General features: G+C 43.8%; 1 protein-coding gene across 2 annotated transcripts in view; it reads left to right on the plus strand.

Annotated features, from left to right (window-relative positions):
* Positions 1-25,994, plus strand: part of CLPTM1L (CLPTM1 like) — a 127,641-nt gene that overhangs the window by 84,961 nt on the left and 16,686 nt on the right. For both annotated transcript variants that reach the window (XM_077269382.1, XM_077269383.1), the window contains exons 10-14: positions 7,217-7,320; positions 9,629-9,694; positions 10,791-10,841; positions 11,175-11,257; positions 11,462-11,496. In XM_077269382.1, coding sequence (XP_077125497.1) covers positions 7,217-7,320; positions 9,629-9,694; positions 10,791-10,841; positions 11,175-11,257; positions 11,462-11,496 — 339 coding nt within the window. The remainder of the gene's footprint in view (positions 1-7,216; positions 7,321-9,628; positions 9,695-10,790; positions 10,842-11,174; positions 11,258-11,461; positions 11,497-25,994) is intronic.

Below are 25,994 nucleotides of genomic sequence, written 5' to 3' on the forward strand. Positions count from 1 at the left end.
GGGTGCACTTACTTTTCACCCACGGGACCGGGGGTGCACTTACTTTTCACCCACGGGACGAGAGGGTGTCATAGTCACTTTATTCTGATGTTTGACTTTGATAAATGATCATGTCCTAAAATGGACACCGTACATTTGCATAGCTGCCATCTTTGGAAGGTCAAGTTGGGGGAAATGGAAAGTTCGCCATTATTTCCTATAGGACATTTTTTTAAAAAAATGCAATTTTAAAAAAAACTACAAATCGGATCGACACGAAAAATACTTAGCACACCTCTCGTGGACGCTGGCTTCGAAATGACACCTCACTGGAGTCTGTGCGTGCAGCGGTTCGGGCCGCATTAGTTGCGGAAAAAAGCCGAAGAATAAGAAGAAGTTAACCACGTTCGGATAACAAGATAGTGCTTTGTTCCAAAGCACTATAACTACATAGATATTCCTGCAGTTTTAACGAGATGCTCAGCACAATATTGTAAACGCAGCACACTGAATAGCGGGACGTGACCATTACTATGAACCAGTCCAGCAAGGACATGACACGGGAGCAAACAATAAACATAAGGATGAATGACCTCGGGGAGATCAAAACATCCAACACCGCGGAGACACCATCACCTGTTTCTCAACGCAGTGATCCATAACACTGCCCCCATCTCTTATGGGAAATATGCAAATGCATGTAGAAAAGCCGCGGAGACACCATCATGTGTTTCTCAACGCAAGCAATGAATAGCCAGGTCTTTCACCGGGAAGGAACAACCACGGGAAGGGCAGCATCCAATAAAGGAAAGCCACCTATGCCAAAACATGGTATCCATCCACAGACAGCTGTTTCGGGGTATTTGCCCCTCATCAGTGTGGAGTAGGAAACTGGCTATTAGGAGCAGTGCCTAGTGAAAAGACTAACAAACATAAGGGTGAATGACCTCGGGGAGATCAAAGCATCCAACACCGCGGAGACACCATCACGTGTCCAATAAAGGAAAACCACCTATGCCAAAACGTGGTATCCATCCACAGACACTCCACACTGATGAGAGGCAAATACCCCGAAACAGCTGTCTGTGGATGGATACCATGTTTTGGCATAGGTGGTTTTCCTTTATTGGATGCTGCCCTTCCCGCGGTTGTTCCTTCCCGGTGAAAGACCTGGCTATTCATTGCTTGCGTTGAGAAACGAAACACGTGATGGTGTCTCTGCGGCTTTTCTACATGCGGGAGCAAACAAGACACTTAACGAGGAAGTCCAGTAGGTTGTTAGTGTGAATGCACACAGTACATAAACGTGGGAATCCCAGCAAAACTTGATCACAGGTGCGCACATCACTTGTTTGTGGAAGTTCAGTAATACGAAGGTAGTACATTGTGAGAATTAAGTCCTGAGAAAGAGAGGATGAGGGGAAAAAGAGGGAGAGCACTATCTAAGCATAGCAGATAAGTAAATCTTTCTTGGAGAGGAAAGCACAACTTGAATCTTGCTCACCTGGTGTGGTTTGTAAAGAGGCACAACACTGGGAAAAGTTTAGCAAACAAAGGAGATCCTTCCACTGATGTGCTGCCCGTCGCAGCAGTTCCAGAGGTGAGAGGCAGCACCCAAGACAACCCCGGGCAGAATCCAGGAGCACACGAAAGATGGATGGCAGCTGAACGTGGCGAGGCCGACCACCCAGTAATGAGCAACAGAAGCAGGGAGTTCACCAGCCAACAGCACAAAATACTCAGGCACAGGAGAACACATGACCCGGACTTACAGGGAATCTGTCACCTACTTTTCCGTATGAGAGCTTCGGCCACCGCCATTAGGGGCTTATCTACAGCATTCTGCGATGATGTCCTGTTCCCTGCTTTCTGTCTCGGCTCCTGCGCAGGCATACTTTATCTGCCCTGTTGAGGGCAGAGCAAAGTACTGCAGTGCGCAGGCGCTGGGCTTCTCGGACCTCTCCCAGCACCTGCGTACTACAGTACTTTACTCTGCCCTCAACAGGGCAGATAAAGTATGCCTGCGCAGGAGCCGAGATAGGAAGCAAAGAAGAGGACGTCATCGTAAGAAGATGGGAGGCCCCGGACCGCGACGCCCATCGGATCAGACCGCCCCTCCAGGTGAGTATAATCTACCTTGTTTTTCTTATCTTTTTGGTTACATCGAGGGCTTATCTACAGCATTGCAAAATGCTATAGAGAAGCCCTTGATGGCGGTGGCCAAAGCTTATATAGGAAAAAGTAGGTGACAGATTCCCTTTAACCCCTTAACGACCGCCGATACGCCTTTTAACGCCTTTTAACGGCGGCCGCTAAGGGTACTTAAACCAAAAAAAAAAAAAGTGAATAGTGCCCCCCAGAGTCGGATTTTCTCTGGGGTCTCGGTTGCCGAGGGTAGCCGAGACCCCAGAGAACATGATTCGGGGGGGGTTTACCGACCCCCGAGTTGCGATCGCCGGTAATTAACCGTTTACCGGCGGTCGCAACAACAACAAAAACGCGATTTGTCATTTAATTTCTCTGTCCTCCGATGTGATCGCACATCGGAGGACAGAGAAATAGTGTCCCCAATAGCCCCCCAATACTCACCTATCTCCCCCGGTGCTCCTCGTGGCTCCCGATGGGTGCCGCCATCTTTTTTCTGGGAAAAAATGGCGGGCGCAGTGCGCCCGGCACCCGGTAGATCTTTGGGGTCTCGGCTGCATGTTTTGCGATCGCCGGTTATTAACTGTTTACCGGCGACCGCAAAAAAAAAAAGCGATCTGTAATTCTCTGTCCTCTGATGTGATCGCACATCAGAGGACAGAGAAATAGGGGGATTCGGGGACCCTATCATACTCACCCGGTGTCCCCGGGTCCTCCTGCGTCTCCTCTTGCAGGCCGGCTTCTTCCTCTGCAAAGAAAATGGCGGGCGCATGCGCAGTGCGCCCGCCATCTGCTGCCATCTGCCGGCCGGCAGGAGAGACGAGTTGGGGCTAAAATTAGGGCTAGGGTTAGGGCTAGGGTTGGGGCTAAATTTAGGGTTAGGGCTAGGGTTAGGGTTAGGCTACTTTCACACGTTGGAGAAAAAACGCATCCTGCAAAAGTGCTTGCAGGATGCGTTTTTTCTCCATTGACTTGCATTAGCGACACATTGCGACGGATTGCCACACGTCGCATCCGTCGTGCGACGGATGCGTCGTGCTTTGGCGGACCGTCGGCACAAAAAACGCTACATGTAACTTTTTTTCTGCGACGTGTCCGCCATTTCCGAATGCGCATGCGCGGCCGTAACTCCGCCCCCGCCTCCCCGCACCTCACAATGGGGCAGCGGATGCGTTGAAAAAACAGCATCCTCTGCACCCGTTGTGTGGCGCTTACAACGCTAGCGTCGGTACGTCGGCCCGACACACTGCGATGGGCCGAGTACGACGCTAGTGTGAAAGTAGCCTTAGGCTTCTTTCACACTTGCGTCGGTACGGGGTGGTCGCAATGCGTCAGCCCGACGTACCGACGCACGTTGTGAAAATTGTGCACAACGTGGGCAGTGGATGCAGTTTTTCAACGCATCCGCTGCCCAGTCTATGTCTTGGGGAGGAGGGGGCAGAGTTACGGCCACGCATGCGCGGAAATGGCGGACGCGACGTACAAAAAAAGGTTACATTGAACTTTTTTTGTGATGACGGTCCGCCAAAACACAACGGATCCAGTGCACGATGGACGCGACGTGTGGCCATCCGTCGGTAATACAAGTCTATGGGCAAAAAAGGCATCCTGTGGGCACATTTGCAGGATCCGTTTATTGTCCGAAACGACGGATTGTGAAGGATGCCACACGACGCAAGTGTGAAAGTAGCCTTAGGGTTAGGGCTGGGGCTAAAGTTAGGGCTAGGGTTAGGGTTAAATTTAGGGTTAGGATTGGGGCTAAAGTTAGGGTTAGGGCTAGGGTTGGGGCTAAAATTAGGGTTAGGGTTGGTATTAGGGTTACGGTTGGGATTAGGGTTACGTTTGGGATTAGGGTTGGGATTAGGGTTAGGGTTGGGATTAGGGTTAAGGTTAGGGTTAGGGGTTTATTGGGATTAGGGTTAGGTTTGAGGTTAGGGTTGAGATTAGGGTTAGGGGTGTGTTGGATTTAGGGTTTTGATTAGGGTTATGGTTAGGGTTGAGATTAGGGCTGTTTTGGGGTTAGGGTTGTGATTATCGTTAGGGTTGTGATTAGGATTATGGATCGGGTTGAGATTAGGGTTAGGGGTGTGTTGGAGTTAGGGTTGGAGTTAGAATTGGGGGGTTTCCACTGTTTAGGTACATCAGGGGGTCTCCAAACACGACAGACAATTTTGCGCTAAAAAAGTCAAATGGTGCTCCCTCCCTTCTGAGCTCTGCCGTGTGCCCAAACAGTGGTTTACCCCCACATATGGGGCATCAGCGTACTCGGGATAAATTGGACAACAACTTTTGGGGTCCAATTTCTCCTGTTACCCTTGTGAAAATAAAAACTTGGGGGCTAAAAATCTTTTTTGTGGGAAAAAAAATATTTTTTTATTTTCACTACTCTGAATGCTCAAGTGCTTCACAGAAGTTTATGCAAAGTTCTCACCACATATCTAGATAAGTTCCTTAGGGGGTCTAGTTTCCAAAATTTGGTCACTTGTGTGGGGTTTCTACTGTTTAGGTACATCAGGGGCTCTGCAAACGCAACATAACACCCACAGACAATTCTATCAAAGTCTGAATTCCAAAATGGCGCTCCTTCTCTTCCGAGCTCTGCCGTGTGCCCAAACAGTGGTTTACCCCCACATATGGGGTACCAGCATACTCAGGACAAATTGGAGAACAACTTTTGGGGTCCAATTTCTCTTGTTACCCTTGTGAAAATAAAAATTGGGCTAAAAAATCTTTTGTGGGAAAAAAATATATTTTTTATTTTCACTACTCTGCATTATAAACTTCTGTGAAGCACCTGGGGGTTTAAAGTGCTCACCACACATCTACATAAGTTCCTTAAGGGGTCTAGTTTCCAAAATGGTGTCATTTGTGGGGGGTTTCCACTGTTTAGGCACATCAGGGGCTCTCCAAACGTGACATGGCGTCCGATCTCAATTCCAGCCAATTCTACATTGAAAAAGTAAAACGACACTCCTTCTCTTCCAAGCTCTGCGGTGCGCCCAAACAGTGGTTTACCCCCACATATGGGGTATCGACGTACTCAGGAGAAATTGCATAACAACTTTTGTGGTCTAATTTCTCCTGTTACCCTTGTGAAAATAAAAATTTGTGGGCGAAAATATCATTTTTGTGAAAACAAATGCGATTTTTTTTTTTTCTCTGCTCTACGATATAAACTTCTGTGAAGCACTTGGGGGTTCAAAGTGCTCACCACACATCTAGATAAGTTCCTTAAGGGGTCTAGTTTCCAAAATGGTGTCACTTGTGGGGGGTTTCCACTGTTTAGGCACATTAGGGGCTCTCCAAACGCAACATGGCATCCGATCTCAATTCCAGCCAATTCTGCATTGAAACAGTCAAACGGCGCTCCTTCACTTCCAAGCTCTGCGGTGCGCCCAAACAGTGGTTTACCTCCACATATGGGGTATCGGCGTACTCAGGAGAAATTGCACAACAAAATTTGTGGTTAAATTTCTGTTTTTACACTTGTGAAAATTAAAAAAAATGGTTCTGAAGTAAAATGTTTGCAAAAAAAAGTTAAATGTTCATTTTTTTCTTCCACATTGTTTCAGTTCCTGTGAAGTACGTAAAGGGTTAATAAACTTCTTGAATGTGGTTTTGAGCAGCTTGAGGGGTGCAGTTTTTAGAATGGTGTCACACTTGGTTATTTTCTATCATATAGACCCCTCAAAATGACTTCAAAGGTGATGTGGTCCCTAAAAAAAACATGGTGTTGTAAAAATGAGAAATTGCTGGTCAACTTTTAACTCTTATAACTCCCTAACAAAAAAATATTTTGTTTCCAAAATTGTGCTGATGTAAAGTAGACATGTGGGAAATGTTATTTATTAACAATTTTTCTTGACATAACTCTGATTTAATAAGGGCATAAAAATACAAAGTTTGAAAATTGCAAAATTTTTAAAATTTTCGCCATATTTCCGTTTTTTTCATAAATAATCGCAAGTAATATCGAAGAAATGTTACCACTAACTTGAAGTACAATATGTCACGAAAAAACAATCTCAGAATCAGGGGGATCCGATAAAGCGTTCCAGAGTTATAACCTCATAAAGTGACAGTGGTCAGAATTGTAAAAATTGGCTCGGTCATTAAGTACCAAATTGGCTCTGTCACTAAGGGGTTAAATAATCAGGACAGACAGGTTCCAGAGTTCTTACCACATAAAGTGATATATAGCAGATTTGAGAAATGGGACTTGGTTGTTCATTTCAAAATTGGCTGTCACCAAGGGGTTAACAAGGTTGAGGTCTTTGTCTTTTAACTGAGTTAGTGTGAATTGCTCTTAGGCTACTTTCACACTAGCGTCGTGCACTGCACGTCGCTATGCGTCGTTTTGTAAAAAAAAAACGCATCCTGCAAAAGTGCTTGCAGGATGCGTTTTTTTCTCCATTGACTTGCATTAGCGACGCAGTGCGACGCATTGCCACACGTCGCAACCGTTGTGCGATGGTTGCGTCGGACCGTCGCCACCAAAAAAACGTTGCTTGTAACGTTTTATTGGTGCGTCGTTCCCGTCTTTTCCGACCGCGCATGCGCGGCCGGAACTCCTCCCCCGCCTCCCCGCACCTCACAATGGGGCAGCGGATGCGTTGAAAAACAGCATCCGCTGCCCCCGTTGGGCGGCGCATTCACTGCTAGCGTCGGTACGACGCAATTCGTCGTGCGTCGTCCGAGCCTAAGGCTAGTGTGAAAGTAGCCTTAGGCCTCTTTCACACATCAGTTTTTTAGAATCAGTTACAATCTGTCAAAGTGTTGAAAAGACGGATCCTGTGCAGATTGCAAAAAACTGATGCACTGGATCCATTTTTTTTTTTTTGTCGGATCCTCGAAGGGACAGAATTCTTGAGAGAGAGATTGATTAATTCCCTGGAAGCTGTCAGTGCCCGGTGTGCAGTAGCTGCTGCAATCACCCGCCTCGCTACTTGACTGGTGTGCTGCTCCACAGCGTATGTGTGTGCAGAGGGAGCGTGGCATGTATTCTATAGTTATGTAATATTCACGGAATCCATGTGACTGCACGTCTTGTATCTCCTGTTTTAAGTTAATGTGTTTTCTTTTTGTTTTGCAGTATTGTGGCGTTGCTTTAGTACTGTGGTAATCTTCCTATTTCTTCTCGATGAACAAACCAGTTTACTGGTATTAATTCCAGCGGGTGTTGGAGCTGTAATTGAGGTTAGTTTTAATATGAAATATATTTTATCTTCTAAAATGATCATTATATATTTAATGAAGTAAGTTGTATAACAATATGTCGTTGCCACGTAATGTGGGAAATTTGGAGATGCTGTGCCTGCTCCAATTCCCCTATTCCTGTGTGTTCTCTTAAAGGTTTGTGCCACCATAAAGAGTACATTTAACTATGCCGAAAACATGGAAATAAATGGTTTTGTAATTTACAGTTATTAAAAATGGAGACTCTACGGGTCTCGGAAAATGATGCAGTTTTTTTTTTTTTTTCATCATTTAAATAAAAAAACAACCTACACGTGTAGTTCTACAAACCTGTAATGACCTGGAGAATCAAAATGGAATGTCCGTTTTAGCATTTGGTGAACATGGTAAAAAAAATCCAAAAAACAGTTGTGGAATTGCACTTTTTTTGCAATTTCACCGCACATGAAAGTTTTTGCCGTTTTCAAGTATGCGATATGGTAAAACCAATGATGTCGTTCAAAATTACAACTCGTCCGGTAAAAAAAAAGCCCTCACATGGCCATATTGATGAAAAAATAAAAAAGTTGCGGCTCTGAGAAGAAGGGGAGCAAAAATCAGAAACGCAAAAACGAAAATGGGCTGCGGAGTGAAAAGGGTTAACAAAGATCACCTACGGTGACAAAAAAAATATATATCCTGAAAAAATTTGTAAGACACATTCATCTCTGCCAGCTGTAAAGTAATAGAAGCATGTTAATTGTAGCAGGTGCAATGATGGCATCCATCATGGCTGCGGCATGCACAGACTCCACGGCACTGGTGTATGCATTAATAACTCTTTCCATGCCGTCGGTAAGGTTATAGTACTGTAACTAAATGTTGAAATAGTTTTAGGAAAGCTTCATTGGGGTATTAACGTCTTGGCTTCATTCTAGCAGCTTTATGTCAGCAGTGTAATGACATGTCATACAGAGCCAACAGTTATGCTTTGCCTATTGTTGTCGGCTGCTGTTCACATGATGAAATGTTAGTTTTGAAAGGACTCTGTCACCAGGTTTTTGCCACCTAATCTCAGAACAGCATGATGTAGGGACTAAAACACTGTTTCCAGGTGTGTGACTTACTGGGCTGCTTGCTGTAGTTTTGATAAAATTTCAGTTTTATCAGCATTTGATTTTAACTGAAGGACTAATAAAGCCTGCTACCATGTAGTCCTCTATATTCATAAGCGCTGTATGATCGCTGTCCACCATTGACTGGCAGCTTCCTGCCTATGCACAGTGTACACAGAAAGCTGCCAATCAGTGGTGTGTGGGCAGAGTCATACAGGGCTCAGCATTCAGAGAAATGCTAGATCTGCAGGAGATAAAACAGGGACGTTATCAAAACTACAACAAGCATCCCAGTAAAGGTACCTTCACACTACACGACTTTGCAACGATAACGACAGCGATCCGTGACGTTGCAGCGCCCTGGCTAGCGATATCGTTGTGTTTGACACGCAGCAGCGATCTGGATCCTGCTGTGATATCGCTGGTCGTTGCTGAAAGTTCACAATTTTATTTGGTCGTCAGATCGGCGTGTATCGTCGTGTTTGACAGCAAAAGCAATGATACCAGCGATGTTTTCAATGGTAACCAGGGTAAATATCGGGTTACTAAGCGCAGGGCCGCGCTTAGTAACCCGATGTTTACCCTGGTTACCATTGTAAAAGTTAAAAAAAAAAACACATACTCACATTCCGGTGCCCGGCGTCCGCTTCCCTGCACTCCTCCTGCATCCTGTGTAAGTGCCGGCCAGAAGCAGAGCGGTGACGTCACCGCTCTGCTCTGTGGGAGATGCCGGAGATGTTCGGCGCTGACACAGGATGCAGGAGTGCAGGGAAGCGGACGCCGGGCACCGGAATGTGAGTATGTGGTTTTTTTTTTTTTACTTTTACAATGGTAACCAGGGTAAACATCGGGTTACTAAGCGCGGCCCTGAGCTTAGTAACCCGATGTTTACCCTGGTTACCAGTGGACTTCGGCATCGTTGGTCGCTGGAGAGCTGTCTGTGTGACAGCTCTCCAGCGACCACACAACGACTAAACAGCGACGCTGCAGCGATCGGCATCGTTGTCTGTATCGCTGCAGCGTCGCTTAGTGTGAAGGTACCTTAAGTGACACGTCGCTACAATCAGGATCTTTGCTCCTATATCATGCTATTTTCAGAGTGGGTAGCAAAATTCAGGTGATAGAATCCTTATAAGTGTCTACATCTAAAACAGCAGCTCCACCATTGTTGATTGAAATAAGAGCAGTGAATTATATTTTGTTCCTATTATCAGGTGTGGAAGGTCAAGAAAGCCTTGAAAATCACATTCCAATGGAAAGGTCTGATGCCAGGGATTAAGGTAAAGTGTTAGTTTATGGCTAGTACATAGACATCATATGACAGCTGCACAGGCCTAGAAATCTTTCTGTGTCTTGCATCCAGTGGCTCCACACATCTGTCTTTTTTTTTTTTCTTCCGCAGCGTGGATTATATATGATGTGACTGTCATATTTATCCAACTCTACTTGCATTTTGGTGGAAGCATGACATCCTTGACCATGTCGGTCATATGTCCTTAGGCTCTGTGCTTTATATGGGTCCCCTAGGGGTTCCCCGAGCCTCTAATGTGTGTCTGTTCCCCTGCTTTTATATGGAGGCAATGCAGTTCTTTTCCATCAGTTTCTTTTGAATTCAGTTAGAAAAGTAAAAGTGCTGTGCTCCATCTCAAGCCGTATTGTGGCGGTGTTCTCCCGTGCAGACATTACAAGAAACGTAGCCATAACAAAGTCAGTAAGGCTGGTTTCACACTTGCGTTTTGATCTGCAGCGTTTTAGCGCTAAAAAACGCATGCGGTTTTTTTTCTATACTTAACATTAAAAACGCATGCGTTTTTTTAGCATGCGTTTTGACGCGTTTTTGGCAACGCATGCATTTTTTGACGCGTGCATTTAGTTGCAGAAATGCAACCTGTAGTAATTTCTAGCGGCGTTTTTTTGCCGCAAAAAAACGCATGCATTTATTTGCGGCAAAAAAATGTATTGCTGTCTATGTAAACGCATGCGTTTTTAAGCACATGCGTTTGCTTGCATTAAAAAGGCATGCGTTTTTATAGAAAAACACAAGAAAACACAAGAAAAAACAAGAAAACCCTAAACACAAGAAAAAACAAGAAAACCGTAACCCTAAACACAAGAATAAACAAGAAAACCCTAACCCTAGGGTTACTAGGGATCCTAACCCTAACCCTAAGGTTAGGATCCCTAGTAACCCTAGGGATCCTAACCCTAACCCTTAGGGTTAGGATCCTAACCCTTAGGGTTAGGATCCCTAGGGTTAGGGTTAGGATCCCTAGGGTTAGGGTTAGGATCCCTAGGGTTAGGGTTATGGATCTGTACTTTCTGGAACTTTCATAAATGGTGTTATTAGCATTTATTTAAGGTTTTGTTTTTTCACAGTTTGGAACATGCAGTGAATCTGAAAAGAAGACTGAAGAGTATGATACCCAGGTATGTATTTTCTTGCACTGGTACTAGTCTCCTGGTGCCTACCAAGGGCAGGTCCTGAAGAAACTGGGGCTTGGGCTTCATAATGCAGTTATACATGACAGAGCAGTGAATTGGCGTATACTACAAAGTTGGCTGTATTCCCCTTACCACTTGTTTGTACAATTTCTATAAAGCTTCCTACCTGGTGGACCGATTTAGTAGTTCTTCTGTGTTGGGTTGTAAGCCGTGTGCGCCTTGGTTGTCCAGCTCCTTACAGGTTGCTAATGTAGAAACAAAGATGTTATATACATTTTCAACAATCCTTCATCAAACATTCTTCGTTTCCTTTTTAAGGCCATGAAATACCTGTCATATTTGTTATACCCTCTATGTGTGGGGGGAGCAGTTTATTCACTTCTAAACATCAAGTACAAAAGGTAAGATCCTTGGCTTCTTGTGACACTTCTATTTTGTCTTTTGTTTTCATTTTCTTCAGTTTATTACACAAAAAGAACCCCACATTTCTGCAGTTTTATATGTAGGATACAGCCAGTCCTTGAGTTCACAAGATAAATTGACGTGCCTTTCTATAAATTGTTCTCTAATTCTATAGTAATGCCCCTTAATATTTGTATTTACAGCTGGTATTCCTGGCTCATCAACAGCATTGTGAACGGTATGTGACCTCTTTGTATGTCTCCTTTTCTAAAATCACATTCAACTAATGTGCAACAATTTGCATAAAATAGCTGCAGATTTTAAGAAATTCTATTATTGCCACACTTTTCATGAATGTCAAAACTACAGGTGTATGTCCCAGGCATAAAATGTGCTGAATTGAAAGCGTACCTATCGGCCATCGGTGACTGCCTTTTTATTTAAGAAATCAGTGGGACAGGTGCAGAAGGCCAAAAATGTCCTAGATTGTCCCTAATGCAAGGCCTAAGGATCGGACTTTCTAGCAAAACAACAGGTCCAAACTTGTGGGTTGTGGGATCCCATAATGTGGAGCAAGATCCCACAACCCTTCATGGTCTCACTTTGAGAGTGCAAGATCTGTCTCTAAACTAGCGCTGGCGCATGATTTACAAAATGGATACCGATTGTTAACCCCCTCATGACAGGTGCAGTTTTCACCTTCTTTTGCAAATCTGACATGTCCCTTTATGTGGTGAGAACTCCTGAAATCTTCCACATATCCAGGTTATTCTGAGACTGCTTTTTTGTGACACCTTACATTACGTTCCTGGTATATTTAAGTCGACATGATTTGTGTTTATTTATAAAAACATTGGAAATTTTATAAAATGGAAAATGTTTTAACTATAAAACAGGTCAGGTCACACAAAATCGTTAGATGTTGCTACTGCTTTAGGACTGATGACCTATCCTTGGACAGGTCATCAATGTCTGATCGGTCGGGGTCTGACACCCGGCACCCTACCGATCAGCTGTTATCGGTATCTGCAGCCACCGGCCAGAAGTACTCACTGATGAAGCTGCTTCGTCTTCTGGTAGTGGCCGCGGCTTAGTAAGACACATTCATCTCCTATTCAAATCAATAGGAGGCAGATGTGTAGTACTCTACGACGGCCACGACCAGAAGACAGCCAGCTTCACAATTGATTACTTCCAGCCGGTGGCTGCAGTTACCGGTAACAGCTGATTGGTGGGGTGCCGGGTGACAGACCCTGATCGATCAGACATTGATGTCCTATCTTTAGGATAAATAATCAATGCTTAAGTAGTGAACACATTTTTTAATACAAACCATTCAAAATGTCTACTTATTACTGTACTTTTTTGTTTGTTAGGATGTTAACCCCTTCATGACCTTGGGCCTTTCCGTTTTTCCGTGTTCGTTTTTCGCTTCCCAGAGCCATAACTTTTTTATTTTTCCGTCAATATTGCCATATGAGGGCTTATTTTTTGCGAGACAAGTTGTACTTTTGAACAATCATTGGTTTGACCATGTCTTGTACTAGAAAATGGGAAAAAAAATTCCAAGTGCGGTGAAATTGCAAAAAAAAGTGCAATCCCATGCGTGTTTTTTGTTTGGCTTTTTTGCTAGGTTCACTAAATTCTAAAACTGACCTGCCATTATGATGTCTAGGTTATTTTTTATGTAAGTGGTGAAAAAAAATCCAAACTTTGCTAAAAAAAAAATTTGTGCTATTTTCCGATACCCGTAGCGTCTCCATTTTTCGCGATCTGAGGGCGGGTGAGGGCTTATTTTTTGCGTGCCGAGCTGACGTTTTTAGTGCTACCATTTTAGTGCAGATATGTTCTTTTGATCGCCTGTTATTGCATTTTAATGCAATGTCGTGGCGACCAAAAAAACGTAATTCGGGCGTTTCAAATTTTTTTCTCACTACGCCGTTTAGCAATGAGGTTAATCCTTTTTTTATTGATAGATCAGGCTATTCTGAATGCGGCAATACCAAATATGTGTATATTTGATTTTATTTTTTTTGTTTTATTTTGAATGGGTGAACAGGGGGTGATTTAAACTTTTATATTTTTTTTATTTATTTCATATTTTTTAAAACATTTTTATTTACTTTTGCCATACCTCAGTAGCCTCCATGGGCTAGAAGCTGGCACAACTGGATCGGCTCTGCTACATAGAGGTGATCTATGCTTCGCCTCTATGTAGTAGAAATACAGCCTTGCTATGAATGCCGACCACAGGGTGGCGCTCACAGCAAGCCGGCATCAACAAGAAGACCTCTGGTTGTTATGGCGACGCATCGCTGACATCCGATCATGTGACGGGGTCGGCGATGAGCGCATTTCTGGCCGCGCGAAGCGGTAGATAAATGCCGCTGTCAGAGGCATTTAACTAGTTTATAGCGGTGGGTGAATCGCGATTCCACTCCCTACTATTGCACGCACATGTCAGCTGTTCAAAACAGCTGACATGTCACAGCTTTGATGTGGGCTCACCGCCGGAGCCCACATAAAAGCAGGGGATCTGACCTCGGACTTACTATCCCGTCCAAGGTCAGAAAGGGGTTAACCCCTTAATCCCATATGATGTACTATCCCGTCGAGGTGGGGTGGGCCTTAATTCCCACCGACGGGATAGTACGTCATATGCGATCGGCCGCGATCACGGGGGCGAGGGGGCGCGGCCGGGTGTCAGCTGACATCCGACACTATGTGCAAGGAGCGGTTACGGACCGCCCCCGGCACACTGCGATCAAACATGATCGCAGTGTTCCGGCGGTATAGGGAAGCATTGCGCAGGGAGGTTGCTCCGAGCGTCTCTTACCTCCTATCCCTGCAGGCCCCGGATCCAAAATGGCCGTGGGGCTGCATCCAGGTCCTGCAGGGACTACTTCCGGGTCCAGGGCAGGTGCTGGTAAGCCTGCAGCGCTGTAAGTCAGATAGCTGATCTGACAGAGTGCTGTGCTAACTGTCAGATCAGCGATCTGTGATGTCCCCCCTGGGGCAAAGTAAAAAAAAGTAAAAAAAAAATTCCACGTGTAGAAAAAGAAAAAAAAATCCTAAATAAAGAAAAATATATATATATATTATTCCCATAAATACATTTCTTTATCTAAATAAAAAAAAAACAATAAAAGTACACATATTTAGTATCGCCGCGTCCGTAACGACCCATCCTATAAAACTGTCCCACTAGTTAACCCCTTCAGTGAACACCGTAAGAAAAAAAAAAAAAACGAGGCAAAAAACAACGCTTTATTATTATACCGCCGAACAAAAAGCAGAATAACACGCGATCAAAAAAACGGATATAAATAACCATGGTACCACTGAAAATGGCATCTTGTCCCGCAAAAAACGAGCCACCATACAGCATCATAAGCAAAAAATAAAAAAGTTATAGTCCTCAGAATAAAGCGATGCCAAAATAATAATTTTTTCTATAAAATGGCTTTTATCGTATAAAAGCGCCAAAACATAAGAAAATTATATAAATGAGATATCGCTGTAATCGTACTGACCCGAAGAATAAAACTGCTTTATCAATTTTACCAAACGTGGAATGGTATAAATGCCTCCCCCAAAAGAAATTCATGAATAGCTGGTTTTTTGGTCATTCTGCCTCACAAAAATCGGAATAAAAAGCGATCAAAAACTGTCACATGTCCGAAAATGTTACCAATAAAAACGTCAACTCGTCCCCGCAAAAAACAAGACCTCACATGACTCTGGACCAAAATATGGAAAAATTATAGGTCTCAAAATGTGGAGACACAAAAACTTTTTTGCTATAAAAAGCGTCTTTTAGTGTGTGACAGCTGCCAATCATAAAAATCCGCTATAAAAATCGCTATATAAGTAAATCTCACCCCCTTAGTTCGGGAAAAATAATAAAATTAAAAAAATGTATTTATTTCCATTTTCCCATTAGGGTTAGGGTTGGGGCTAAAGTTAGGGTTAGGGTTTGGATTACATTTACGGTTGGGATTAGAGTTAGGGGTGTGTCAGGGTTAGGGGTGTGGTTAGGGTTACTATTGGGATTAGGGTTAGGGGTGTGTTTGGATTAGGGTTTCAGGTAGAATTGGGGAGTTTCCGCTGTTCAGGCACATTAGGGGCTCTCCAAACGCGACATGGCGTCCGATCTCAATCCCAGCCAATTCTGCGTTGAAAAAGTAAAACAGTGCTCCTTCCCTTCCGAGCTCTCCCGTGCGCCCAAACAGGGGTTTACCCCAACATATGGGGTATCAGCGTACTCGGGACAAATTGGACAACAACTTTTGGGGTCCAATTTCTTCTCTTACCCTTGGGAAAATAAAAAATTCGGTGCGAAAAGATAATTTTTGTGAAAAAATATGATTTTTTATTTTTACGCCTCTGCATTGTAAACTTCTGTGAAGCACTTGGTGGGTCAAAGTGCTCACCCCACATCTAGATAAGTTCCTTAGGGCAGAGGTGTCAAACTGCATTCCTCGAGGGCCGCCAACAGGTCATGTTTTCAGGATTTCCTTGTATTGCACAGGTGATAATTTAATCACCTGCACAGAATAATTCCAGCCCCTTGTGGAATGCTAAGGAAATCCGGAAATTCTGAAAACATGACCTGTTGGCGGCCCTCGAGGAATGCAGTTTGACACCTCTGCCTTAGGGGGTCTACTTTCCAAAATGGTGTCACTTGTGGGGGGTTTCAATGTTTAGGCACATCAGGGGCTCTCCAAACGCAACATGGCATCCCATCTCAATTCCAGTCAATTTTGCATTGAAAAGTAAAATGGCGCTCCTTTCCTTCCGAGCTCTGCCATGCGCCCAAACAGTGGTTTACCCCCACATATGGGGTATCGGCGTACTCAGGACAAATTGTACAACAACTTTTGGGGTCCATTTTCTCCTGTTACCCTTGGTAAAATAAAACAAATTGGAGCTGAAATAAATTTTGTGTGAAAAAAAGTTAAATGTTCATTTTTATTTAAACATTCCAAAAATTCCTGTGAAACACCTGAAGGGTTAATAAACTTCATGAATGTGGTTTTGAGCACCTTGAGGGGTGCAGCTTTTAGAATGGTGTCACACTTGGGTATTTTCTATCATATAGACCCCTCAAAATGACTACAAATGAGATGTGGTCCCTAAAAAAAAAAAATGGTGTTGTAAAAATGAGAAATTTCTGGTCAACTTTTAACCCTTATAACTCCCTAACAAAAAAAATTTTTGGTTCCAAAATTGTGCTCATGTAAAGTAGACATGTGGGAAATGTTTCTTATTAAGTATTTTGCATGACATATCTCTGTGATTTAAGGGCATAAAAATTCAAAGTTGGAAAACTGCAAAATTTTCACCAAATTTCCGTTTTTTTCACAAATAAACGCACGTTGTATCGAAGAAATGTTACCACTATCATGAAGTACAATATGTCACGAGAAAACAATGTCAGAATCGCTAAGATCTGTTCAAGCGTTCCAGAGTTATAACCTCATAAAGGGACAGTGGTCAGAAATGTAAAAATTGGCCCGGTCATTAACATGCAAACCACCCTCGGGGCTTAAGGGGCTAAAGGTTAAAAATTTTAGCAGAAATTTTTAATGTTTTTTTTCCAACAAAATTTGCGTAATTATTTTTTTAAATTACTTAAGGGAGCCTTATATGTCAGAAATCTTCTAAACCCGACCCTTCAGGTGCTTCACAAGGATTTACGCAAAGGGGAATGAAAACAGTGAAAAGTTACATTTTCCTATGAAAATGTTTTTTCAGTTCCAAATTTTTCATTTATGCAAGAGCAGCAGGAGCAAATGGACTCCACAAATTGCTGCACGATTTCTACTGCGCAGAAACCCCATATCTAGCCGGAATTGGCATTATTTGTCTTTTTGAGTGCAGTTTGCCGATCCGATTCTGCATTTGACGAGCCCCGACATACCAAAACAGCAGAAACCTACAAGTGACCTCATTTTGGAAACTGTACCCTTCAAGGAATTAATCTAGGTGTAGTGACTAGTGTAGATCTACACGGGCTTCACAGAAATTTATAACATTGGGATACGAAAATGAAAATGTTCCTTTTTTTCCATTAAACTGTTGCTTTAGCTCCAAATTTTCATCTTCACTAGGGTAACAGGAGAAAACGGACGCCACAATCTGTTTCTCCCAAGGACACCATTACTCCCATATGTGATTGGAAACAGGTCTCTGAAGGGAAGGAGCGAATTGATATTTGGCATGACATTTGTACTGGAGCAGAATGTGGATGCCATGTCGCATTTGAAGAGCTCCTAAGAGCCCAAAACAGAAATTCCTTACAAGTAACCCAATATTGGAAACTATAACCCACAAGTAATTCATCTAGGGGTGTGATGAGCATAATTTAGCCCCAATTTGTTTTTATTTTCACAAGGTTAACAGGACAAAATGGGCTTCATAATTTGTTGTGGAATATCTCATGAGTATGGCAATGCCCCATTTGTAGTCCGAAGCTGCTGTTTGGGTTCATGTACACAGGTCTGGGAATTCATCCATGGGTGTAGTGATTATTTTGACTATACAGGTGTTTTCCAGAAAAAATAGTGCTCCTTTAGTAATGCAGAAGAAAGAAAGAAAGTTATTTATTTATTTTTTTATGAACAGGTTTTTAGTGTGTGAAAGTTGCAAAACATAAAAAAACTCAAAATATCCAGTATCGCTGTAGTTGTACTGATCCAAACAATAACACTGTATTCCTACTTATACCGCAGGATGAACAGCGTAAAAAGGGGAGAGTCCACTTGGTTATCCAACGGGCACATTTGTAATTTTTGCATTTCCATGAGAGCTATAATCTCTACCTACCGTATTTTCTGGTGTATAAGACGACTGGGCGTATAAGACGACCCCCAACTTTTCCATATAAAATATGGAATTTGGGATATGCCCGCTGTATAAGACGGGGGTCATCTTATACGCCCAGTCATCTTATACGGCGTGTGGTTCCCAGGGTCTGAAGGAGAGGAGACTCTCCTTCAGGCCCTGGGATCCATATTCCTGTAAAAAATAAAGAATAAAAATAAAAAATATGGATATACTCACCCCTCCGAGAAGCCTGGCTGTCACCGCTGCAAGAGTCTGCCTCCGTTCCTAAGAATTGCAGAGCGTGAAGGACCTTCGATGACGTCACAGTCTTGTGATTGGTCCGTGACCGCTCATGTGACCGGTCACCTGACCGTGACGTAATCGAAGGTATTTCACGCTCTGCAATTCTTAGGAAAGGAGGCAGACGCTTGCAGCGGTGACAGCCAGGCTTCTCGGAGGGGTGAGTATATCCATATTTTTTATTTTTATTCTTTATTTTTTACATGAATATGGATCCCAGGGCCTGAAGGAGAGTTTCCTCTCCTTCAGACCCTGGGAACATCCAGGATCGCTCCCTGGACATGGCGTACCCGGCGTATAAGGCGACCCCCGACTTTTGGGACAATTTTTAGGGGTTAAAAAGTCGTCTTATACGCCGGAAAATACGGTACTTACCACAGACAGAGCTATATGCTGTACTGAGACTTGTTTTTTACAGGATCACTTACAGTTTTAATTGGTACCATTTTGGGGGTACATAACATTTTTTTATCTCTTTCTATTCCCATTTTTAGAAGGCAGCATGAACAAAAAACAGCAGTTCAAGATTTTGTTATTTTTCTACGCAGTGATAAGATAACTTTGTTCTTCGGGGTAGTACAATTACCGCAATATCAGATTTATATTGTTTTGTTAAGAGTCTTTTGCACACACACAAACTATATTTTGCAAAAATCATTTGATTTAGCATCGCCATATTCTGAGAGGTGTCATCTTCTCTATTTTTCTGCCAACAGGGTCATGTGAGAGCTTGATTTTTGCAAGACGAGATGACTTTTTCAATGATGTAACGTTTATTTACATAGAAATAGTTTCTTTTGATGGTGCAAAAACTAAACCGCATTTATGTTAGATTCCGCAAAACCAGATATGTACAATTATTTTTAAGTTCGTTTTTACAAAAAAAATGTATTTTTATTCACAAAACATTCTTTCTGTGATTTTTTTTTTTTTTTTTTTTTTTTTCCTCCCATTTTTTGTTTTGTGTTGGTATAGATATATATATATTTTAGCTATTGAACCTGTTCTACGCTTGGGTGGCAAGCATTTTTATTGGTACATTTCCAGCACCATTTTTTTTTTTTTTTAAACCACTGTGTCTGTGAATTCACATATATGTGTCTTCAATGAAATGCTGTCTGATAGTGCAGTATGCACACGCGCTGACTCCTGAGCTATTTTATTAAAATAATGTACTATAACGTCAACATAGCAGTGCCCCCCTCCCATCCTGGTATATGCCCCCTTCCCATCCTGGTATATGCCCCCCTTCCCATCCTGGTAAATGCCCCCTTCCCATCCTGGTACATGCCCCCCTCCCATCCTGGTACATGCCCCCCTCCCATCCTGGTAGCCAGATAGACTCTGCCATAAGCATGGTCTAAGAGGCCACCACGTGGCAAACCTGGAAGCCATTTTTTTGACTTACAATTACGCAATTGCGTCGTGTGAAAGTGGGCGATATGGTGAGAGGGAGCCCTAAACAACCTTCTAAATGTTTTTCACGCAGTTGATCACAGTATCTATAAAGCTAAAAGGCCAGGCATAGTGCTGGCCCCAGTCCTGCGGGTACTTCAGTAGGTTGGGTGTCAGACTAGTCCCCTGCCTGTACAGTCACCGTGACGTACCTGTAGTTTGTATTGTGGTGACACCTTTATAATTAGGACGTACTTGTGTGTGAAATGTCTGCTAGGGATAGTATCCTTAGAATAAAGGATGCAGCATCCCTGGTTTAGTTAAAGTGCAAGATGTTGAAAAAATAAAATGAGATGGCCATTAAGGGTTGTGGGGATCTCGTTTTACATACTGGTATGCCATAATCCAGAAGTTTAGACCTAATTTTTGCTATAGCCTGGCATTAGGAATACTTTAGAATATTTTCTCGGTCTCCCATGACAGCACCATGAAGAGAGGGGATCCGCCCTTCAGGGACAGGAAACCTACAGATAAAAGGGCGGTACCTCTCCCTCGCATCAGTTGGTTTCCTGTCTCTGATGGGGAACCTCTTTTGTCGGCGTGGTACCTGCAAAAGAAGAAGCCGTATCCAAAGGAACGGGGCCGGTCAGCCGAGTTCCGACAGCGAGGAGGCTCCTGTCGCGGCTGGTCCGGTACTCGAAGCCGCCATCGCTGGAACTGATGGGTTCTTCAGGGTGTGCAGGGGGAGAATAGCCGCCACTCTGAGAGAGGAAGGGGCGCTGAGACACACGGAGCTCCTGTGCCGATAAGCGCACGCTCCGGGTGCACAACGATGGCCGCCGCTCCGGAAATGCGGTAGGACTTCTGGGTCATCGTCGCGCGCATGCGCGGTAGCGTTTTCTCCCCGGGGACGTGACATAGAGGCCGGAAGGACGTCGGATGCTAGGAGGTGGCGCCAAATTCAAATTGGGAGATAGTGCACACATGCTTGTTGCACAAACTCCCTGGAAACATGGAGGACAGCGACGCACAGCAAGAGCCAGAGCAGCAGCCTAGGCAGCAGCACCAGCATCATAAGAAGCAGGAAGACCCTAAGGGGAACAGGAGAAGCGGGTCCAGCAGTCGTTCAACACAGCGCAGCAGATCTGCTGCAGTGACCAAATCTCCTTCCCAGGGTTCTCTACCAGATCCGGGCCTCCCTCCAGAATCGGTACCTACATCCCACGTCTGAATGGTGAGTGACCTCCGAGAAAGTTCATTTTTGTAATGGGGTTCCTTCTTCTCCCTTAATAGGGAAAGAAGAGGTTGGAGAAAAGAAAAAATAGATCCTGTAACAAAGCTTTGCCAGTAGCCTGGAACAAAAAGCTTTGTAACTCATGTATTCAATGCCTATTATGTGAGGAGACCCCCGATTTTGCATCTGAACTGAAAATGATAACTAGATCCGAAGTTCAGAATGCCCTCACATCTTCCAAAAAGGTGAAAGATAAGAAAAAAGAGGTGGTATATTCCCAATCTGACCAGTCTACAGCTGAGGATACGGATTCCAATAAATCTGATTCCGCCTTGTCTTCCTCTGATGAGGATTCAGGCCGCCACTGCTTCCCATTGGATGAGGTAGATACTCTAGTAAAAGCTGTTAGAGCTACTATGGGGGTAGAGGATCCCCGTCCCGATAGAACGGCTCAAGACATAATGTTTGGTGGCCTGGGGCAAAAAAAAGCGGAGAACATTTCCCCTAAATTCTAATGTCCAAACATTGATTAAAAAAGAATGGGAGAAGCCTGATAGGAGAAACTCCTCAGTACCCTCTCTTAAAAGGAAGTATCCTTTCGAAGACGAGGCATCTACTTCTTGGGACAAAGCACCAAAATTTATGTCACTGTAGCCAAGGCCTCACAAAAATTCGCTCTATCATTTGAGGATATGAGTACCCTCAAAGACCCTTTAGACAAAAAAGCGGATACCTTTCTTAGATACCTTTCTTAAGGGAGCCTGGGAATCGGCTGGGGGTAGCTTGAGACCCTCGGTAGCAGCTACATGCACCTCTAGATCTTTAATGGTGTGGATTGACCAACTGGAAAAACAAATTAAAGACGGTTCACCCAGGAGTAAAATGCTAGATTCAATCCCTGTTAATAGAGCTGCAGCAGCATTCTTGGCAGATTCCTCAGCGGACTCTGTGTGCTTAACATCCAAGGCTGCAGCTCTCTCCAACGCAGCCAGAAGAACATTATGGCTTAAAAGTTGGCCGGGAGATCTCCAAACGAAACTCAAGTTATGTTCCATTCCATGTGAAGGAAATTTCTTGTTTGGAGAGACCTTGGATGACATTCTCCAGAAAGCTGGGGATAAAAAGAAAGGGTTTCCAAACCTGGGACCAGCCCCATTCAGACAGTCCTTTCGGAACCGGAGATTTTTTCGTCGAAGACCCCCCAGAGAACAAAGTAAATGGGACGAAAGAAGAAGGGTCAGGGGTTTCCCTTTTGGCAACCCCTCCTGTGACAAAAAGCCCTCTAAATGGCATTTTTCCCGCGGTCGGGGCAACACTCACTTCGTTCCTTCCCGCCTGGAAGAAAATATCCAACAATGTTTGGATTTTAAGTCTAATTCACTCCAGTCTAAAAATAGATTTTCTTTCTTTACCCCCCCCCCCAAAAAAAAAATTATGTAATAACAAGAACCAGGTCCTCAGCAAAAGAGCAAACCGCACTAGAAAAATAAATTATATCCCTATTACAGAAGTCTGTAATTCAGGAGATCTCCCCTCAAGAAATAGGAAGAGGTTTTTATTCCCCACTATTCTAGTGCCGAAACCTGATGGCTCTTATCAAACGATAATAAATCTAAAAAACCTAAACAAATCCCTAAAAAAACAAAAATTCAAAATGGAAACAATAAAATCCACCATAAAAATCCTCTTCCCGAACATGGTCGTGCTGGACTTAAGCGATGCATATTACCATGTGCCCATTCACAAACAATCCCGAAAATTTCTCAGGATGGCGGTCTCCATAGAAGGACATGTAAGAAACTTCCAATACAGAGCCCTCCCGTTTGGAATATCAATAGCTCCACGAGTATTCACGAAAATAGTGGCGGAAATGATGGCTCACATAAAGGAACAAAATATATTAATAATCCCTTACCTGGATGATTTCCTTATTGCAAGCGACTCGGCTCAAAGTTGCAGGGAACAGCGGGACCGAGTAATAACTATTCTGACAGACTTGGGTTGGCTCATAAATACAAAAAAATCGAGGTTAGAACCCTGCCAAGTTCAGGAGTTTCTGGGGCTAACATTATACTCCCAGGTTCAAGAATGCCATCTCCCAGTTTCCAAAAAAGACAACATAATGAGTATGATAGCGCGAACTCTACACAATCCCTCCATGACACTAAGGAGGGCGATGTCGCTACTGGGCTCTCTCTCTTCATGCCTGCCAGCAGTACTTTTCGCAAAATTCCACACGAGAGAGCTTCAATTGCTTATACTGGAAATGCAGTCAATACTAAAAGACAATTTAGAGGGTCGCATCACTCTAAATTCCTCAGTTATTCATTCCCTTCTCTGGTGGGGGAAAAACCAAAACCTTTCAAAGGGAATTCCTTGAATAGCAAAAATATCTCGAGTAATAACAACCGATGCGAGTCCCTGGGGGAGGGGGGCTCACATGGGAGACAGAGTGGCTCAGGGAAACTGGACAGTTCAGGAACTATCAGCATCCTCAAACCAAAAAGAACTTTGGGTGGTGCATCAGGCTCTTCTATTTTTTTCTGCCTCATATTCGAGGACATCATGTCCGAATTCTTTCGGACAACAAAGTGACGGTAGCATATATAAATCACCAGGGAGGAACAAGGTCTCGGTCACTGATGACTTCCTCCGCCAAAATGATCAGTCTTGCAGAGGAAAATCTACTATACCTTTCTGCATTACATATTCAGGAGTCAAACAAAGAAAAAGCAGATTACTTGAGTCGAATTCCGTTAAAACAAGGCAAGTGGTCCCTAAACCAATCTATCTACAACCAGATTACAGAAATGTGGGGGACCCCAACAATAGATTTATTCACCAATTTCAAAAACAAAAAAGTAAACATGTTTTGCTCACTGAACCCGAAAGGGAATCCCCAGGCCCTGGATGCTTTTCTGATTCCATGGACCCACAAACTGACATATGCTTTTCCTCCAATTATTCTGATCCCGGCAGTCATTCGGAAGATCAGAGAAGACAAAACAAAAATGATCCTTATAGCTCCGTTCTGGCCAAAAAGGACATGGTTTTCCTGGCTAAGGATACTATCGGTCTCAGACCCATGGATCCTACCGAATATACCAGACATACTGCAGCAAGGATCAGTCTTCCACCCGCAGGCGACTAACTTACATTTAACAGCCTGGATTTTGAACGGAGACAATTAAAAGAAAGGGGGTTCTCGAATAACTTAGTAACTACTTTATTAAAAAGTAGGAAACCTGTTACTACTAAAGCCTACGGGAAAACTTGGAGAAAATTCTTATCTGTCTCCAAGGTGAAAGTCCAGGAATGGGCCTTCAATTAATAAAATACTTGAATTCCTGCAAAAGGGTCTGGAACAAGGGTTGGCGGTCAGTACTCTAAAAGTACAGATAGCAGCTCTAGGAGCACTCTATAATCAAAATATTGCGGCCAATCCATGGGTAATAAGATTTAATAAAGCGGTAACAAGATCAAAACCTCTAGTTACTCAACAAAAATACCCTCGTGGGACCTAAACCTAGTCCTCTCTGCGCTAAAGGGTCCTCCATTTGAACCCATAGACCCAATTTCCATAAAAACACTATCACTTAAGACCATTCTTCTGGTAGCCTTGACATCTGCACGCAGAATAAACGACATTCAGGCCCTTTCTTCTAACCCACCTTTTACAAAAATATTAGATGACAGAGTCACTCTTAAACCTGACCCGGCCTATTTGCCAAAAGTGGCATCAAAATTTGATAGGTCACAAGAAGTATCCCTGCCGTCTTTTTTGCCCAAACCCAAAAAATGAGAAAGAGCGAAATTTCCATAATTTAGATGCCAGAAGAGGTCTAGTCCAATATTTAGATTTCACCCGGGAGTATAGGAAGGAAGGCTCTTTGTCTGTTTTCACGGTCCCAGAAAAGGATTCCGGGCATCCAAAGGTACCTTGGCAAGGTGGATAAAGGAGGCAATAGCCTTGGCATATTCATCCACGGGGAATACGATCCCGGATGGTATAAAAGCGCATTCCACAAGAGCGGTAGCTACCTCATGGGCTGAGAGGTCAGAGGTATCAATTGAGCAAATCTGCAAAGCGGCCACCTGGTCATCACCATCAACCTTTTTTAGACACTATAGATTAAATCTAGCCTCTGTGTCTGACTTGACCTTCGGGCGAAGGGTTCTCGAGGCTGTGGTCCCTCCCTAAGCTTACTCTCTAATTCTCTCCGTGGTGCTGTCATGGGAGACCGAGAAAGTCATAGTTACTCACCGATAACGGTGTTTCTCGGAGCCCATGACAGCACTCGCTTATTCCCTCCCATCACGACTGCGGTGAGCACTTATATATAACTAACGTAACATAATATAGGCACGGTGTTCCTCTAATAAGCAATGTTATCATATGTTTTCTCTGTGATAACTAACCTGGAGGTCCTCCGATGCTCTGTAAAACAACTGATGCGAGGGAGAGGTACCGCCCTTTTATCCTGTAGGTTTCCTGTCCCTGAAGGGCGGATCCCCTCTCTCCGTGGTGCTGTCATGGGCTCCGAGAAACACAGTTATCGGTGAGTAACTATGACTTTTTGCTTCTAACTATTTTGTTAAAAAGTGCAACCACAAAAAGGTGATAGGTACTCTTTAAGATATCTATATATATGAGGCATCGTGATTACTCGCTAATCCCGCCCCCTGCACACATCACCAACATAATCCCGCCCCCACCACATTACCACACATAATCCAGCCCCCCACCACATCACCACACACAATGCCGCCCCCCCACCACATCACCACACATAATCCCGCCCCACACCACATTACCACAGATAATCCCGCCCCCCCACCACATTACCACACATAATCCCGCCCCCCACCACATTACTGCAGATAATCCTGCCCCCCCACATTACCACAGACAATCCCGCCCCCCACCACATTACCACACACAATCCCGCCCCCCCACCACATTACCACACATAATCCCG

Source organism: Ranitomeya variabilis, chromosome 6 (genome assembly GCF_051348905.1).
Source record: "Ranitomeya variabilis isolate aRanVar5 chromosome 6, aRanVar5.hap1, whole genome shotgun sequence".
Taxonomy (NCBI): Eukaryota; Metazoa; Chordata; class Amphibia; order Anura; family Dendrobatidae; genus Ranitomeya; species Ranitomeya variabilis.